Genomic DNA, 16273 nt, shown 5'->3' with positions numbered 1-16273 from the left:
TCTAACACATAATGACTACATTCTTTATGGGGAGTCAGGACTTGTACATGACACATCTTAACTCTTAAAAATTTCTTCCCATTCCTTCTCCACTTCCCTTCATGTTTAATCTCCTTCTCATGTGAGAAAGATCAATCTCCCTATTTGTTATTATCTATCCTTTATTTTCCATTTGTTTATATTTTTAAGTTTCTCATATAAGCAAAGCCATGTGATATTTAACCTTGTGTGTTTGATTTATTTCGCTTAAGGTGCATCCATTTTCCTACAAGTGACACAAATTTATCTTTCTTTATGGCAGAGTAGTGCTCCACTGTGTATAAATAGCCCATTTTCTTTATTCATCTGTTGATGGACATATAGGACACTTTAAAGATTTAGCTATTATGAATTGTGCTGCTATAAACATGAATATCAATGTATCACTGTAATATGATGTCTCTAACTCTCAGGAAAATACCTAGAAGGAGAATATCTGGGTCAGATGGAATTTCTAGTTTTAGATTTTAGTGGAATCTCCATACTGATTTTCATAGTGGGTTTACTAGTTTACATTTCTACCAACAATGTGGAAGGGTTCCTTTCCCCTTGAAGCCTTGCCAACATTTGTTAATATTTGATTTCTTGATGACAGCTATTCTGTCTGGGGTAAGGTAAAATCTCAGTGTTATTTTAATTTGCATTCCTTTAATAGTCAGTGCTGTTTAACATTCTTCATGTATTTATTGGCCTGAGGCCAGGGATACAGCTCAGAGGCATAAGAGCCTTCCTGGCTAGCCAAGGTTCTGAGTTCAATTCCTGGTACGCAAAAAAAAAAAAAAAAAAGCTGAAAACTTCATGTATTTATTGGCCATCTGTGCTTCCTCTGAGAAGTGTCTATTCATTTCACTTGCCCATCTTTTGATTGGGTCTTTAATTCTGGGGAGTCTAATTTTTTTGAGTTCTTTATATATTCTAGGTATTAGTCCTCTGCCTGAGGAATAACAGGCAAAATTGTTTCCCATTCTGTAGATTGTCTTTTTAATTTGTTAGTTGTCTATGCTCTGTGGAAGCTTTTTAATTTGATATGAATTCATTTTGCTTATTCTTGGTACTATTTCCTGTGCCACTGGTGTTTTGTTCAGAAAGTCCTTGCCTACATCTATGATTTCAAGAGTCTTATCTATTTTATGTTACATCATGTTGTGTCTTTATTTTCACATTTAGATCCTTCATCAGTTTTGATTTTAGTTTAGTACATGCTGAGAGATATGGGTTTGGACTTAACCTTCTACCTGTGATTAGCCAGTTTTCCCAGCATCATTTATTAAACAGACTATCTTTCCTCTAGCATATATTTTTAGCACTTTTGTCAAAGATCAGGTAGCTGAATGTGCCTGGAGTTATTTCTGCATCCTCTATTTTTTCCATTGATCATTGTCTGTTTTTGTGTCAATACCATGCTGCTTTTACTCACAGTAGCTTTGTAATATATTGTCAGGTCCAGGATTGTGATGTCTCCTGCTTTGCTCTTGTTACTCAGGATTGCTTTCGCTATTCTAGGTCTCTTCTGGTTTCACATGAAGTTTAGGATTGTTTTCGCCAGTCTGTGAAGTATGCTGTTGGTATTTTGATTGGGATTACATCATATATATATATATATATATATATATATATTGCAGAATATTGTATACCATTTCGACAATGTTGGTTCCCAGGGACAGTAGATATCTTTCCATCTTCAATTTCATTTTCTGGGTACTGTAGTTTTCATTGTGGAGGTCTTTCATTTCCTTAGTGAAGGTCTTTCATTTCCTTACTGAAGTTAATTTCTAAGTATCTAATTTTCTTGGTGTTGTTGTAAAGGGTATTTTTTCCTAATTTCTTTCTCAGTAAGTTCTTTATTGGTGTACAGGAATGCTATTGATTTTTGTGTTGATTTTGTATTGTGCTACCTTGCTGAATTTGGTTATTAATTCTAGGAGTCTTTGGGTGAAATTTTTGAGTCTTCTGTGTAGAGGATCATGTCATCTGCAAATAATAATTTGACTTCTTCCTTTCCTATACCTATCACTTGTGATAGTTAACTGATTGTGTCAATTTGAGTAAGAAATGCCAAATTAAATTGGCTCAGCATAGTTTGGGGTGTGGCTGAGGGGATTTACTGAGGACAGAAGACCCATCCTAGGGTGACTTGTTGCTTGAGTTGTATAAAAGGGAAGCAAGGAAGGCTTGCTTCTGCTTCATAGGAGATCCACTCTTCGCCTTCACCTCAGATGTCATCTCCTGGCTTCCATCACTGACCCTTTGGCCTCCTGATATGGACTTGTGCGGGACAGTACACTGAGCTTCAATCCTTTGATTGGATCCTTTGGCTCTTCAGCATGCAGACCTTTCACACTCTTCCATGTATGAGTCTGTGGGTGGCCACTGTAAGCCAATCTTGTAATATATTTGTGTATCTTGCATTGTCTGTCTCTCTAGTAAGCACTGACTGATACATCCTTTTTATTTATTTTTCTTTCCTGATTGCTCTTGCTAATATTTTAAGTACTATGTGGAAGAGGAGTGCCAACAGTGGACATCCTTACCTTGTTCCTGATTTTAGAGGGAAAGTTTAGTTTTGCCACATTTAGTTGATGTTGGTTGCAAATTTAGTTGATGTTAGCTGCAAATTTGTCACAAATGGCTTTGGATATTACCAGATTGAAATAAAGTTCCTCTATATCTATCTTCTTCAGTGTTCTTTTTTAAAAATCACTAATGGATGCTGGATTTTGTCAAAGGCTTTTTATGTGTCTACCAACATAAAATCATCATGTGATTTTTGTCCTGTTTATATGATGTATTATATTTATTGATTTGCAGATGCTGATCTTTTTTTTTTTTTTTTTTTTGTGGTTTTTCTCCGGTACCAGGAACCGAACTCACGACCTTGCGCTTGCCAGGCAGGCGCTTTTGCCGCTGAGCTAAATCCCCAGCCCCGATGCTGAACTATCTTGCATCCTTGGGATGAATCCTACTTGGTCATGATGTACGATCTTTTTGATCATTTACTGTATTCCATTTGTCATTATCTTGTTGAAGATTTTTGCATTTATGCTCAGTAAATTTATGCTCAGTAAATTTATGCTCAGCCCTTTGGGTTTTTTATTTTGGTTTTTTTTTTTTTTTTTGGTTGGCTTCTTGTTTGCTTTTGGAATCAGGGTAATGTAGCTTCTAGGAATGACTTGGGGAACACTCTTTCCCTTTCAATTTTTAAAGAGCTTCAGGAGTAATGGTATTGGTTCTTCATTGAAGTTCTTATAGAATTCAGTGGTAAATTCATCTGGGTTTTTCCTTTTTGGTAGTTTTTAAAAATTACTTCTTCAATTATCAGAAGTTTTCTGTCTTCTTGCTTCAGTTTTGGTAATTCATATGAATCTAGGAATATATTCCTGTCTTCTGAATTCTCCAATTTATTGGTATACAGATTTGCAAAGGAGTTGCTATTATCTTCTGAATTTTGGCAGTGTTCATTATGACTTCATTTTCTTCATTTTTAATTGCATTGATTTGGGTCTTTCCTTTTGTTGGTTTTTGTTTGTTTTTTAGGTAAGGTTGGCTAAGGGTATGTTTATTTTGTTTATTCTTTTGAAAAATCAGCTCTTTAATTCATTGATTTTTTGTATTTTTTTTTTTTTTTAGTCTCAATTTCATTTATTTCTGCTCTGATCTTCATAATTTCCTTCCTTGTACTGGCTTTGGAATTAAGACTGTTGTTGTTCTTACCATGCAAGAATTAGGTTATTTATTTGGACTTACTCTTTTTTTTTTTTAGCGTGGGCATTTATTTCCCTTGTAGGACTGCTTTTATTGTGTCCCATAAGTTCTGGAACGCTGTACTGACATTATCATTTAATTCTAGGAACTATCTTTTTTCTTAATTTCTTCAGTAACTCACAGATTGATCAAGAGTGTATGGTTCAATTTACATATATTTGCATATTTTCTGCGGTATCTTTTGCCATTGATTTCTAGTTTCATCATGCTATGATTGTCTAGGTCACTGTTAATAAGGATCCCAACAGCCTCACTGAGTTCAAATGCAACCTCAAGCGTCCCTTACACTTTACAGCTCTTGTGAGACTTGCACCTTGCCAGCTTACTCCAGCTGGTAAGGGTGAACCACTAGATTCTTTTGATATATACATACCTCTTGGGTATGTTTCATAGCAAGACTATAGGCTTCCATCTACTTTTTTCTCTGTGATCCTAATTTTGAGCTCTGTAGGATCAGATTATGTGCATAATCTATGTAACCCAGGAATTCTGCGTAGTCCCATCTTTCCCCAGTGCTCAAAAACCCCTCCAAATTCACGGTGCAGGAGCAGACCAACAAGTTTAATGGTTAAACAAACATCTGAGTGTAGAATGGAGAATCTTCTTTTCTTGAAGACACCCCAAACTTGAAGACACCATGTAACAGATAAAACTTTCCTAAAAAGATGAGAAAAGATATTAACATTAAAAAAATTAATAATTTAACATTAAGCACTACTTTTCATCAAGACTATCCAGAGGAAGAAAATGTATTTCTAACCCGTATGTCCAACAGTTCATAAAAATAAATATGAAAAATACATAAAAGAGAGGTAAGCAAGAATCTTGAATAGGATATGAGGAGGTCATCTAAATGTCATTTGCATATTTTTGAAAAAGCATCCAGTTCCATTTATTGTCAAAGAGGTGCAAATTAAAAATCATAATGCCCTACGACTCCATATTTATTATAATGATCAAAATAAAAAATATATCAAATGGTGATGCAGTTGTTTTTTGTTTTTTTGTTTGTTTGTCTTTGTTGTCTTTTTGAGACAGGGTCTCACTGTACAGTTCAGGCTGGCCTTGAGCTCACTTTGTTGCCCAGGGTGGCCTCAATCTCACAAAGATCCTCCTGTCTCAGCCTCCTAAGTGCTGGGATTACAGGTGTGTGCCAACACGCCCGGCACTGATGCAGCTGTGAACAAACAAAACTTTCAAGCACTGTTGCTGGAAGTGTGTATTGGTACAAGCTCTTTGGAAAATTGTCAGTAACTCCTAAAGCTGGAAGTTGCATACCCTGTAATTTCAGTCCCAGGGAATCTATTCATCAGAAATACATACATATGTCCAATATAATTTATTTATATTAATAAATACAGATAGTCTCCAAATGGAAAGCACCCAAATGTTTGTCAACAATAAAATGTATAAATTGTGGGATGTTCACAAAGTGGAATTCTATTTAGCAACAAGAACACAACCAATGTAGATGAATCCCACAAATGCAGTGTTGGGATAAAGAAGCAACCAAAAGAGTACATAGCATGTAATCATAGACATAAGTTTTCCAAACAGGCAAAATTAATCTATATTACTAGAAGCAGGATTAAAGGAACATTTTCTGGTAGGAAAGAGTAACTAAAAAGAGGTGGCTTCAAGGAAACTGTCAATGCTCGGTACTGGTTTCATAGTTTTGTTCACTAGTGGAAGTTCTAGAGTTGTGACCTTAAGAGTTTGTCTACTGTGTATATCTCAACAAAAAAATCACATCTTAAAGAATTTCTCTTGATATCTTCACCTGGGGCTCTGGGGAGGGTACTGACTTTATAAATGCTTCCCTCTCTAAAATTACCAGGTCTCCATATTCCATCCCAAGCTTGTTTCTCTCAAGGATAAATGTTATCTAACAGTTCTGTTTCTCTTGCTTCCAGGAGTATTTAATAACTCCATTTCCCCAACAGTAATAAATGTTATTCACTAACCCAATCTTGTTCACTAACCTCTGAAGAAAGGAAGTGTGTGTGTGTGTGTGTGTGTGTGTGTGTGTGTGTGTTTTAGGGAAAAAAACATACACATACACGTGTATGTAATGTTCACCTTACTTGGTGAATTGCAGGAGAAGGTATTATAAATGTGCCCCCAATGTCTCATGTGTTTGGAAGATGACTGGATCATAAGGCACTACACTCATCAGTGGAGACATCATTGATGTCATCAGTGGATTCATCAGTGATGAGTTCAGTAGCTGAATATGCTGTTAGGAGGCAGGGCCTGGCTAGAGTGGGTTACTGGGAGGGTAGCCTGGAAAAATATATTCTCTGTAGCTCCTCTACTTCATGGTTGTTATGTGTCAAACAGCTTTCTTCCACGATGGCCTTTCACCATGCCATTTCTCTCTTGAATTTAGCCAGCTGTAGACTGAAATTGTGAGCCAAAATAAACCACTTTTCCTTTAAACTGTGGGTGTCTTTGGTGGGAAAGTGAGTAAAACAGATATTGGAAGGACGTGCCTGCAAAGTTGGGGGCATGGAAAATAGGGTTGCTGAAAAGATTAGCATTAAAAAGCTGTTATGGTTTGTGTCTAGATGTCCCTCCCAAAGCCTCATGTGGTCATAGGACTTTTTCAGAGGCTGAATCTAGAGTGTGATTGACTTTTAGTGCAGTGCTGGGATTAAGGGTGAGTGATTGCTGGATCAATCCACTGATTGGATTTGTACTACCCTAATCCCGGCAGACTGGCTACAGTAGAAGGGACAGAAAGAGGCTTGTCTCTCTCTCTCCCTCTCTTGTTGCTTTTGCTATCTTCTGCTGCCATGAACTGTTGCCCCTCTGTCATATGCCACCCTGCCTTGGAGCCAGATGATTATGGAATGAAATCTCTACAAACTGTGAGCTAAGTAAATTTTCCCCTTTAATTTTGGGCATCAGGTATTTTATCTCAGGAACAAGAGAAAAGTAAGACAGAAGCCAAGTACTTTGCCCCTGAACAATAGGAAAGATGGTTTGAAGGCATCTCAGAAATCACCAAGCATCACCCTTCCATAGGCTCAAGGGTACAAAACTGTAAAGCTTTCACTTGAGAAGAGAGCTCCTGGGACCCCTGCTCAAAAAGGCTGCCCAGGGAATTGGTTCTTTGGGATTTGTTTCATAGCGCCTAACCATCCAGTCACTACAGGTCTCTTCCATGTGTGTTTCAAGGGAGCCTGGCTACTGCTCAAGCTGGCAGAGGACCCTGACATCATCCATGTGGTGCTGGTTTCACAGTGTCTTGGTTACTTTTTTCTCATTGCTGGGACAAACATACCTGACACCCAAAATTAAGGAAGAAAATGTTTATTTTGCTTACAGTTTGTGGAGGTTTCAGTCCATACTTGGCAGGTTACAAGGCAGAGTGGCACATGGCAGAGGGCTATAGCTCATGGCGGCAGAACACAGCAAAAGCAACACGCACACAGCAGGGAGGAATGGCGGCAAGAAGCCTCTCCCTCTCCCTTATATATGCAAACTATCCACCCCAGGGTAGATGTAGATCTCACACCCATAATCAATCAAACTCTAAAAGCCTGCCCCATGACTGCATGAGGCTTTGGGGGGACACTCAGACACAAACCATAACACACAGGCATGCAGAATGCAAAAGTTATGGAGTCACTGAAGCTTCCACCCAGATTGCAGACCTGGGAGGTCAAGCAGTGTGCTCCTGAGAAGGTATTGCATGAAGCCGTGAGAGTGAAGCCAAAAGTGGAGACCCCAGGAAGTTGGAGATTTTAGGAATGTGGACCATCTGCTGAAGAAAGCTACAGGCAGTTAGTGAAACCAGCTCAAGCAAGGTTATGAGGGCTGCAACCAGCAGTACTGTAGGGGCAGTGCCACCCAACCCCTTTGGAGTTCACATCTTGGCACAACCTGCTGGACATGGAGCTATAGGATTTAATGTTTCACCTCCTGGATTTCAGTCTTGATTTGGTCCAATTCCTTTCTAACTCCCTATTTCTCCTTTTTGGAATGGGAATGTTTGTCCTACGCCATTGTGTGTTGGAAGTATTTCACCATGTTGTTTCTGCCTTGTTGCCAGCCAACCATGGACTGAAACTGAGAGCCAGAATAAACTTTTCTTCCTTTAATTTGTAGGTGTCAAATATTTTGTTCCAGGAATGAAAAAGTGGCTAAGACAATTGGAATAGCTTAGAAAAGTTGATTAAGAAAACGAGAGCCCAGGAATATGGTCATTGTTAGAAAATCATCCTCCCTTTATTTCTTGGATGAAAATGGCAGAGTAAAACTTAGTGGTAGTGGTGTATCACATAGCTATTTTACATAATAACCATGACCAAGAAAATCCTCAAGCAACTTCCTAGACTAATATTTGGGTGAAAACACTTAAGAATAACCTACCTCTTGTCTTTGCTTTCTTTCAGAACACTCATTCAAACATATACAGAGGGCTGGGGATTTAGCTCAGCGGCAAAGCACCTGCTTGGCAAGCGCAAGGTCGTGAGTTCGGTTCCTGATACCAGAGAAAAAACAACAACAACAAAAAAAAAGACAAACATATACAGAGATTTGGAGTCAGAGGCTCTGTGTCTGATTCCATGTTCTGTCACATTTTGCTGAAGGAAATGGGGACAAAAATCTTCAACTTTCCTGAAAAATTGAGGTGAAGATTAGTAACCTGGTGTGAAACCATAACAAAGCCATGTTTAACTTCTTTTGCTTATTCACAAATTCACTTGTATATGTAAAACATGTGCAGAACCACTTCTGACTATGCTTGTATAGCATAGTGAAAATCTTGCGCATGGCCAGATGATTCTCTTTTTCAACATGTTTAATCCATTTTTTAAAAAAGTGTTTAGGTGGACAAGTTCCATCCTTCCGATTCTACAAGCAAAAAGAATGTGACAACAAATATGTGTTCACATTTTTTAAAATTAAATTATTTTTAGTTGTGTTACTGTGGGTGGGGATTGAATCTAGGGCATTCGTATTGAACTATATCCCTAGCTATTTTAAAATTTATTTTGTGACAGAATCTTGCTAAATTTTCCCAGGCGAGGCTCATATTTTCAGTCTTTCTGCCTCAGGTTATGGGTGTATATTTCCATGCTTGTTTTGTGTTCATAAACTTGTGTTCTTGGAAGCCTTAGGACAGAGCCACTTGCTTTATTTTGTAGTGGGTTATCTAAGTCAGTTTTCCAGATAACCTGCCAACTTTAATGCTCAGAATCACCATTTTTGCAAAGCTATAGATAGGATGAAATCAAGGATAGCTGGCTCAATTTTATATGACCTTTTTTTAGGTATCTTTTTTTTTTTTTTTTTTGGTACTGGGAATTGAATTCATGACCACATACTTGCCAGGCAGGTGCTGTGCCACTGAGCTATATCCCCAGCCCCACCTGGCTCAATTTCAGAAGTTTCCAAAAGTATTAGAATTTCAGCATTAATGGAAAACTTCGCAGGATTTATGGTATATGGGATTCATCAAATGACACTTCACCTCTCTCCTACTTTTATTTCCATCTACCTGATCTCATATTTCCTATATTTAGGAATCTATTTGTATCACAAATTCTAGTGAAACCCAAACAATCTAAAGTCATGTTGATCTCACATAAAATCATGTAAAAAATGTGGAGAAAGGTTCACTCCTCACCCACATTCCAGAAAAGTGAGAGCCACATTGCCATTCAAGTCTTTTGAAATAGTTTTTTTTTTTTCTCCAAAGGACAGTACCCACCAACTTAGAAAGTAAACAATGATACATAAGACCAAGATCTTTGTGTTTTAGTTTTTCCATCTAGAATTTAAAATGTTATGAATGACACAATGTTCACAGAGGGCCATGCAATCAGTAAATAATCAATATTACTACTCCTATCTCTACATGACATTATCTATGTTTATCTCTAAATTTCTGTCTCTTCCAATAGAAAAAAGCTCTATGACCTCTGCAACACTGAAATCTTATCTTTCTAGTACATAGACAGCTGCCGACTATGTCTCAAGGGAGCATAAAAGTAAACTCTCCCTTAGTAAGAATGAGATTTCTCTCAAGAATCCAGTCAAAGAAAATTCACCTAGTCAATTCCAAATTGACATTACTTAATTTTTAGCACTTCAGGAAAATTTGAAGACTATTTGCCAAGACAAATATATGATAATGTGCAGATGTAAACAAGACAACCACAATACTATTTAAATCCAAGTCTGTTGAGCCTCTGTTATGTGATACATATTGTGGAGAGTTAAATAAGGTAACATAACATTTTGTTCTTTAAACTTCTTTGGAAAATCAAGGCTACTGGAAGTTTTGAAAAATTAAGTGTCTAAATCAAGTTACACCTCAACTATCCCAAGAAAAAGAAGGGTAGGAATTACTATGCACCAGCATTATGCTCTACACATCATGTGACTATTATTAAAATTAAAAATCTTGCACAAAATGTATCTGAAAAAAATGTTTCTTACTACAAAAGATACATAGTTCTCTAGGATAAGAAATTAGAAAGATAGTTGAAACCAGAACTACTTTAAGACTACAAAACATTAGGTTAGTTTTGTTTAGAAATAATTGCTCCTAAAGATTAACAGATAATACATACATTTACTAGAATACTGAGTTAAGCTTTTACATGTTGTATCATAAAGTTAATTTGTTAAATCTGCTTATCATTTTTGTGATAATTTATTCACTCATCTGATTATACTTATCCCAATATAAAAGACTTGATTCTCTTAAAATTAGAAATGTACTGCCTGGCCTTATGGCACACACCTGTAATTTCAGCACTCGGGAGGCTGAGGCTGGAGGATCACTGCAAGTTCGAGGCCAGCCCGAGCTACATAGTGAGTTCAAGGCCGGCCTGAAACATGTAGCAAGACCCTGTCTCAAAAACAAAACCAAACTCCAGAAGCATATTAATTTCAACTTGAAACAGTTATTTTGTAGTAACAAAGTTAAACAACTTTAAAATCACCATTCACTGCATTCAATTAATTCATTTGTGTTAGGCATTGTTTTAGCCTGTTGGATACAGCAATGTAAAAACAGCTTCCAAAATCATCATGCTTATTTTCTACTATGGGAGACAAACAAAAAAAGGTACATAGATACTTTCAAATAACAGTAAGCGTTTTGAAAAGAAGTACACAAAGCAACGAGGTAAGTAATGACCATCCAATTATAGTTAACGTAATCAGAAAAGGCCTATTTTGAGTGAGCAGAGACCTGAAAGAGCTTGTCACCTTGCAGTGAACATTGTTCCGGTTTCTTTGTCCTTGGGACCAGACTATTTCGAAATCACTACACCTTCGTTTACCCCTAACGTAACAGGTACATTAAAACATTTCTAATTTTTATGTATTACAAACAAGAATCTGAGGTCCAGAATTGCAATCAGGAGATTTCGAAGGGTGTCCCTGCGTCCATGGTACTGGCTTCACTATGGTATTAAAAGGAGAACGAGGTACCGCGGGGTTGGAGAGTTCTGACCACTTGTTAGCCTCGACTTGAGGTTATCTCGTGGCAAACCGATTTAGAACACTGGGTTCTTCCCACCCTTCTTCCCATTTCCAATACGGTAGCCCACGCGTTGTAGAAAAACGAAAGGCGTAGGCGCAGGGCCTCCAGCTCGTTTCTCCCAGGAACTTACTGGCGGTTAAGATCCAATTTCCAATTTCCCGGAAAGAGCAAAACTACAGGTATGAAAACTCAGGACAGAGACCAAGATACGTGAGATCCCTCACGCTCCGATGCCACGCCCTCCGACGAACGCGGGGTTGGCTCAGGAAGACGCGAGATTCGCGCATGTCGTTTACGTCACTTCCGCTACTCCCAGGGAGGGCGTCGCTAAATGATATTGCAATTTCCGGGTCGCTGAAGCCGCCCCTGGCGGGGCAGACGTCAGTATTTGCTTGTGTTCAGTCTATGGAGTCATTTGGTGCCGGCGGCGACGCGGAGGCAGGTGCCGGTGTCCAAGTGGGGGCCTCTGCCCCGCAAGGATGTTGCCGGGCTTGGCCGCCGCCACTGCGGCCCACAGATGTAGCTGGTCTTTTCTGTGCCGGCTTCGTTTGAGCTGCAGGGTAGCGGCCCGCGGCTCCAGCGACCGCCAGGGTGAGTGTCCTACGCCGGCCGCTGGTTCCGCGGAAGCTCCGCGCCGTTCCTGGGCATCCCTTCCCCAACCCCACAGTCTTCCTTTATGGTCTCCGCTTTTAAGGTCAGCCCACCCAACTCTCAAGGGTCCTAACTAGCGTGTCTGATCTTGGCCTTGCCTGCGGCTCTAGCACAGCACCCCCGGGAATTTGTGGGCAGCTGGAGGGCGGGGTCCCCCTGAAGCCGACCACTTTGTTCCAGACGAAGCGTTGTGTGAGCTTGAGCGTTGTGTCCGTGATAGTCCTCCCGACAGTTGGAAATGGCGGATTCCGCAGTTTCAGGGTATTGTGAGCTCCCTGACTCGCCTTCATTTAGCACTTTTCACTGAGACGTTCTTTCAGTTTTCGTACTCCGAACTTGTTTTCTTAAATTTCCCGAAAGAAAACTGGGAATTATCACACAACTGAAGGATTTTTCCTAAGAAGTTGAGGGCATCTCACAGTCATTGAATGAACCCAATTTTGGACCGAAAAACAGTTAAGTTCCACTGAACAATACCTGATGAAAAAATATCTACTAGAGCTGTAAACCAGAAAAGAGGTGGTTGATGAGACTTTGATCCCTCTTAAAATACTCTTTTCTGACTCAAGTTTAAATTGTTCGAGAGGTCCCCAAATAACGTTGAGCCTATACATTATAATCAGTTTAACCTACGTCTTTGCTGTACCTTGACACGTTTACCAAGAATGGATAGAAACCTTGAAGGAGAAAACACAGTCCACCTTTAATCTAATCCCCCAGCTTTTTGAGAATGCAGAATATTTACAGAAACATACCTTCAAAATTCATGATTGAAAAACTTATAGCATGTTTTTGACCTTCCTATAGAAGTTGGAAATTTCAGTTATTCAAAGTTTTAAGTAACTGTAGTGACTTATCTGTGCAAATAAATCATAGCATTTTGTATGTTTTATTTACAATAAATTTAAAAGCTGGTTCTTAACATTTCAAATGAATTTATTTTAACATCACTGTTCTTGGGGCTTTTGGGTAGTGATAGAAAAGTGTAATTGTCGAATTTGCCCGTATCGGCAGTACCTGTTCTCTTGTGAATAGAATGAGCCACCTACTTATCTATTGTACTCCAAAATACCCAAGTACAGTTTTTAATATAATTGCTTCTGTGAACCAAGCAATTTTGGCATTTTACACTGAAAGTACATATAGTATCTGTTAAATTTAAACTGTCCTTTAAACATGGGTAAAAGGAGTTGAAGGTGTAATTTGTAATCCCTCTTCTCCATAGCCATCATTATGTCAAAATTATATGCTTTTTGTCTTGCTTTTTTGAAATACAGGTAATAATTACCTGTCTTACCAGTCAGAATGACATTGCAAAGTTATTTCGAATGTTTAAAGAAATTAAAATGTGTTTTCAGGTTTAGAAACACTTACTGGATTAGAAAAAGAATTTTGTGGAAATTTCATTCAAGAGTACTGAAACATGTTTTTGAAAGGCAACCATGATTTTGGTAAAATGTGAAAACTAAAGAAAGAGTACTACTTGAACTGAATGCACGTGAAAAGAAAAGAATTATTGGCAAAAAAAAAAATCCAAAAACAGTTTTCTTTTTAAAAAAGTAAAATTTTGTTTTTTGCTGCTGAAATGTTTGTGTGGCTAGGAAAGGCTTTTAAGGGATACATTTGCATTAGTCGAATACTTAAAAAATGAGAAACACCTTTAAGTGCAAGAAAAAACTGGGAGGCTGAGGCAGGAGGATTGCAAATTTGAGCCAGCCTGGGAAATTTAAAGACTTAGTGAGACGCCTTCTATAGGGTAGAGTAGGATAAACTAAGCTGAAAAGTAGGTCAGTGTGAAGGCTCTGAGTTCAATCCCTAGCACTGAACAAAAAGGAAAATAGTATTCAACAACAGTTAAATAAAAAATAAATAAATAAATAAAGGGTGATACCCAGGTTCAATTCCCAGTACTGGGAGAAAAAAAAGTAGATTAAATTAACTTGAATGCTTTACCCAATATATTAAAAATATTTCAACATACATTTTAAAAATTATTGAGCTATAGTGCCTTCCCTTTTTGTATTAAGCCTACAAAGTCCAAAATCCAGTGTGTATTTTACACTTACAGCACATCTCAGTTTGGACTAACCACACTTCAGGTGCTCAATATATAGTGACGATTGAACAGTGTAGGTATAGATTTAGTATCCCTGATTTGTAATGAAGCTTCACAGACCAGTGTACATTCTAGTAGGAAAATGACAAGGAAATGAAAAAGGAGTACATAAAGAAGTTTCAGTGGCCAATAACAATGCAAACTGTACTCACTAAAGAGTGTGGGCATACAAATTTGAAGGATTTTATTACTATCTATCTTGTATTGACTAAGATTTCATAATTATGATACTGTGTTGAAGCTACAGGAAAACAGGAACTCTCTTACTACTGATTGGGAACATAGTGGTATGTTCAACAGTATTTTGAGAAGTTATTGTTTGTAAAAAAAGAACTTTAAAAGTTTATGGCCTCTGATCTAACAATTCTCCAAAGGATTTACTTCATAAATAATCAGATACATGTTAAAATTGTACATGAGTTCATTTATATAGTAATAATTTGGTAGTTAGTTACAGTTAACAGTTAGAAACTATTAGTGATTTATTAGGGTTTGTAATATATGCAGCCTTTGTTTTTTGAAATATAATTTAGAAGAATAGTGACATGGGAAAATTTGCTGTTATGTAAAACTATAGAAAAAACAGTAATACACTATATTACCAGTGAGTTTCTCTAAACGTTTTTAATTAACTATTTTTCAAGAAATCTACAAAGAACATGTATTTCTAAATATAAAAATATGTGTCCATAGTAAACATGTCCTTTTTTAAAAAAAAATTCCTTTCACATTACATAAAGCACATATTTATTTTTTCATATATTTATCCTTTGCCTCATTTGACAAAAATTGGAGATGAGAGGGTGCTTCTTGGAATACTTCATACCATATTGACAGATACATGGTTTTGCTTGAATCTGAATTTATTAAAAGTATAATTTTAAAGTAACAAATAGAAATTAAACCTTTGTATATTATTCCTATCTCTAATCTAGCATTTATTATCGTGAGTAGACTGAGAATTTAACTTTTATCCGCCAGCAGAGGTCACTTGTCCCAATTTCTTTTAATAACCGGGGGCATTTACAGTTAAAGACCTACAGAGTTTCCACCTTTATTGCACAGATACCCAGAATAAGAAAATATACCTAAAGGGCTGTGAAAGAAAGAAGTGATGATGGATTAGAAAGAAGCCAAGAAGTGCTATTTAGAAAGAAGTGCTATTAGAAAGAAGCCAAGATGTGCTGACCTTCAGTTTTTCTGGGGTGAGTGTTAGATACAAGGACTGTCAGGGTGTAAAGGAGATGCAAGCCAGGTGAAGAAGGTGTGGGGTAAAGAGCAATCCTGAGGGAGCAGAGAAAAGGAATAGTAGTCTGGAGCAGAAAGGAAGTTACTGTGGTTGAGGTAAAGTTTAGTGGGATGAAATGAAGTTTAAGAGTTCGTAGAGCCTTTTAGGCTGTAGGTTTAAAAACAAAAGACAAGTTTTAAAAATCCAGCGTGACTACTGTGTGGAGAATGGGTTTGAAGGTAGACTGTTGATAAGATCATTAGGGGGTTATTACAGTTAGTGAGACAAACATGGTTGTATTAAGGCCATGATAGTTAGCAATGGAGTTTGAGAAAAATAGATGGATTTGAGATGCGTTCTAGAGTATAAAATTGACAGTTCATGTGGTTTGGGGGTTTTTGCAAGGGGAAAAGTACAATACAGGACACATATTTTACAAGATTATTTATAATAGTCACCCAAAGAATCATAAACAAGAGAGTACAGGAAATCTGTCCACACACTAAAGACCAAAGAATCCAGCTGGATCCCATGGCAGTGTCTTGCATGAGTTCAGCTGAAGACTTGGAGCCCATAACAGTGCCTCCCATACGTCCAGCTGGAGCCAATGACAGTATCTCGTGCAGGCCTGTTTCATGATCTGTGCTGGGAAGGCCCAAAGGTCAGTGATGGTAGCTAGATAGTTTGTGCCAGCGGGATGAAGGATCTGTGCTAGCAGGCTGAGGGATCTACACTGGAGCAAGGAAGCAGTGCTCAAAATAAGAACCAAATTTCCCCTGAAAAGTACCACAGCCATCTTCAGCAACGGTGAGGTCCCAAGCTCCTCCAATGATCAGGACAGCCAAGTTCCCATCAGGAAAGCCAACACAAGCTTCTCCAGGAGACTGAACAGTGCACCATCTTCCCCTCCAGAGCCGGGAAGCGATGCTCAAAGTGAAGACTAGAGCTCCCCCTAAAGTGAACTGAAGCC

At 38.0% G+C, this 16273-nt stretch overlaps 1 protein-coding gene and 1 long non-coding RNA gene across 3 annotated transcripts in view; one reads left to right on the top strand and one right to left on the bottom strand.

Annotated features, from left to right (window-relative positions):
* Positions 1-4334: 4334 nt before the first annotated feature.
* LOC102009555 lies at positions 4335-11586 on the bottom strand. 2 transcript variants are annotated; one of them, XR_001235476.1, is made up of 2 exons: positions 11439-11586; positions 4335-4458 (listed from the first exon to the last, which is right to left on the bottom strand). It is a non-coding gene; the product is annotated as an uncharacterized LOC102009555 (long non-coding RNA). The 2 variants fall into 2 exon arrangements; XR_262177.2 differs by having other exon boundaries at positions 11032-11576.
* An 84-nt stretch (positions 11587-11670) lies between these two features.
* The window catches only part of Slc30a9 (solute carrier family 30 (zinc transporter), member 9), a 74817-nt gene continuing 70214 nt past the window's right edge, over positions 11671-16273 (top strand). Inside the window, exon 1 of the mRNA XM_005391923.2 lies at positions 11671-11899. Coding sequence (XP_005391980.1) covers positions 11788-11899 — 112 coding nt within the window. The 5' untranslated portion in view covers positions 11671-11787. The remainder of the gene's footprint in view (positions 11900-16273) is intronic.

Source organism: Chinchilla lanigera, unplaced genomic scaffold, assembly GCF_000276665.1.
Source record: "Chinchilla lanigera isolate Chin_1 unplaced genomic scaffold, ChiLan1.0 scaffold00042, whole genome shotgun sequence".
Classification (NCBI taxonomy): domain Eukaryota; kingdom Metazoa; phylum Chordata; class Mammalia; order Rodentia; family Chinchillidae; genus Chinchilla; species Chinchilla lanigera.
Note: the sequence above shows the minus strand (reverse complement) of the source record. Positions and strands in the feature narration are given on the sequence as shown.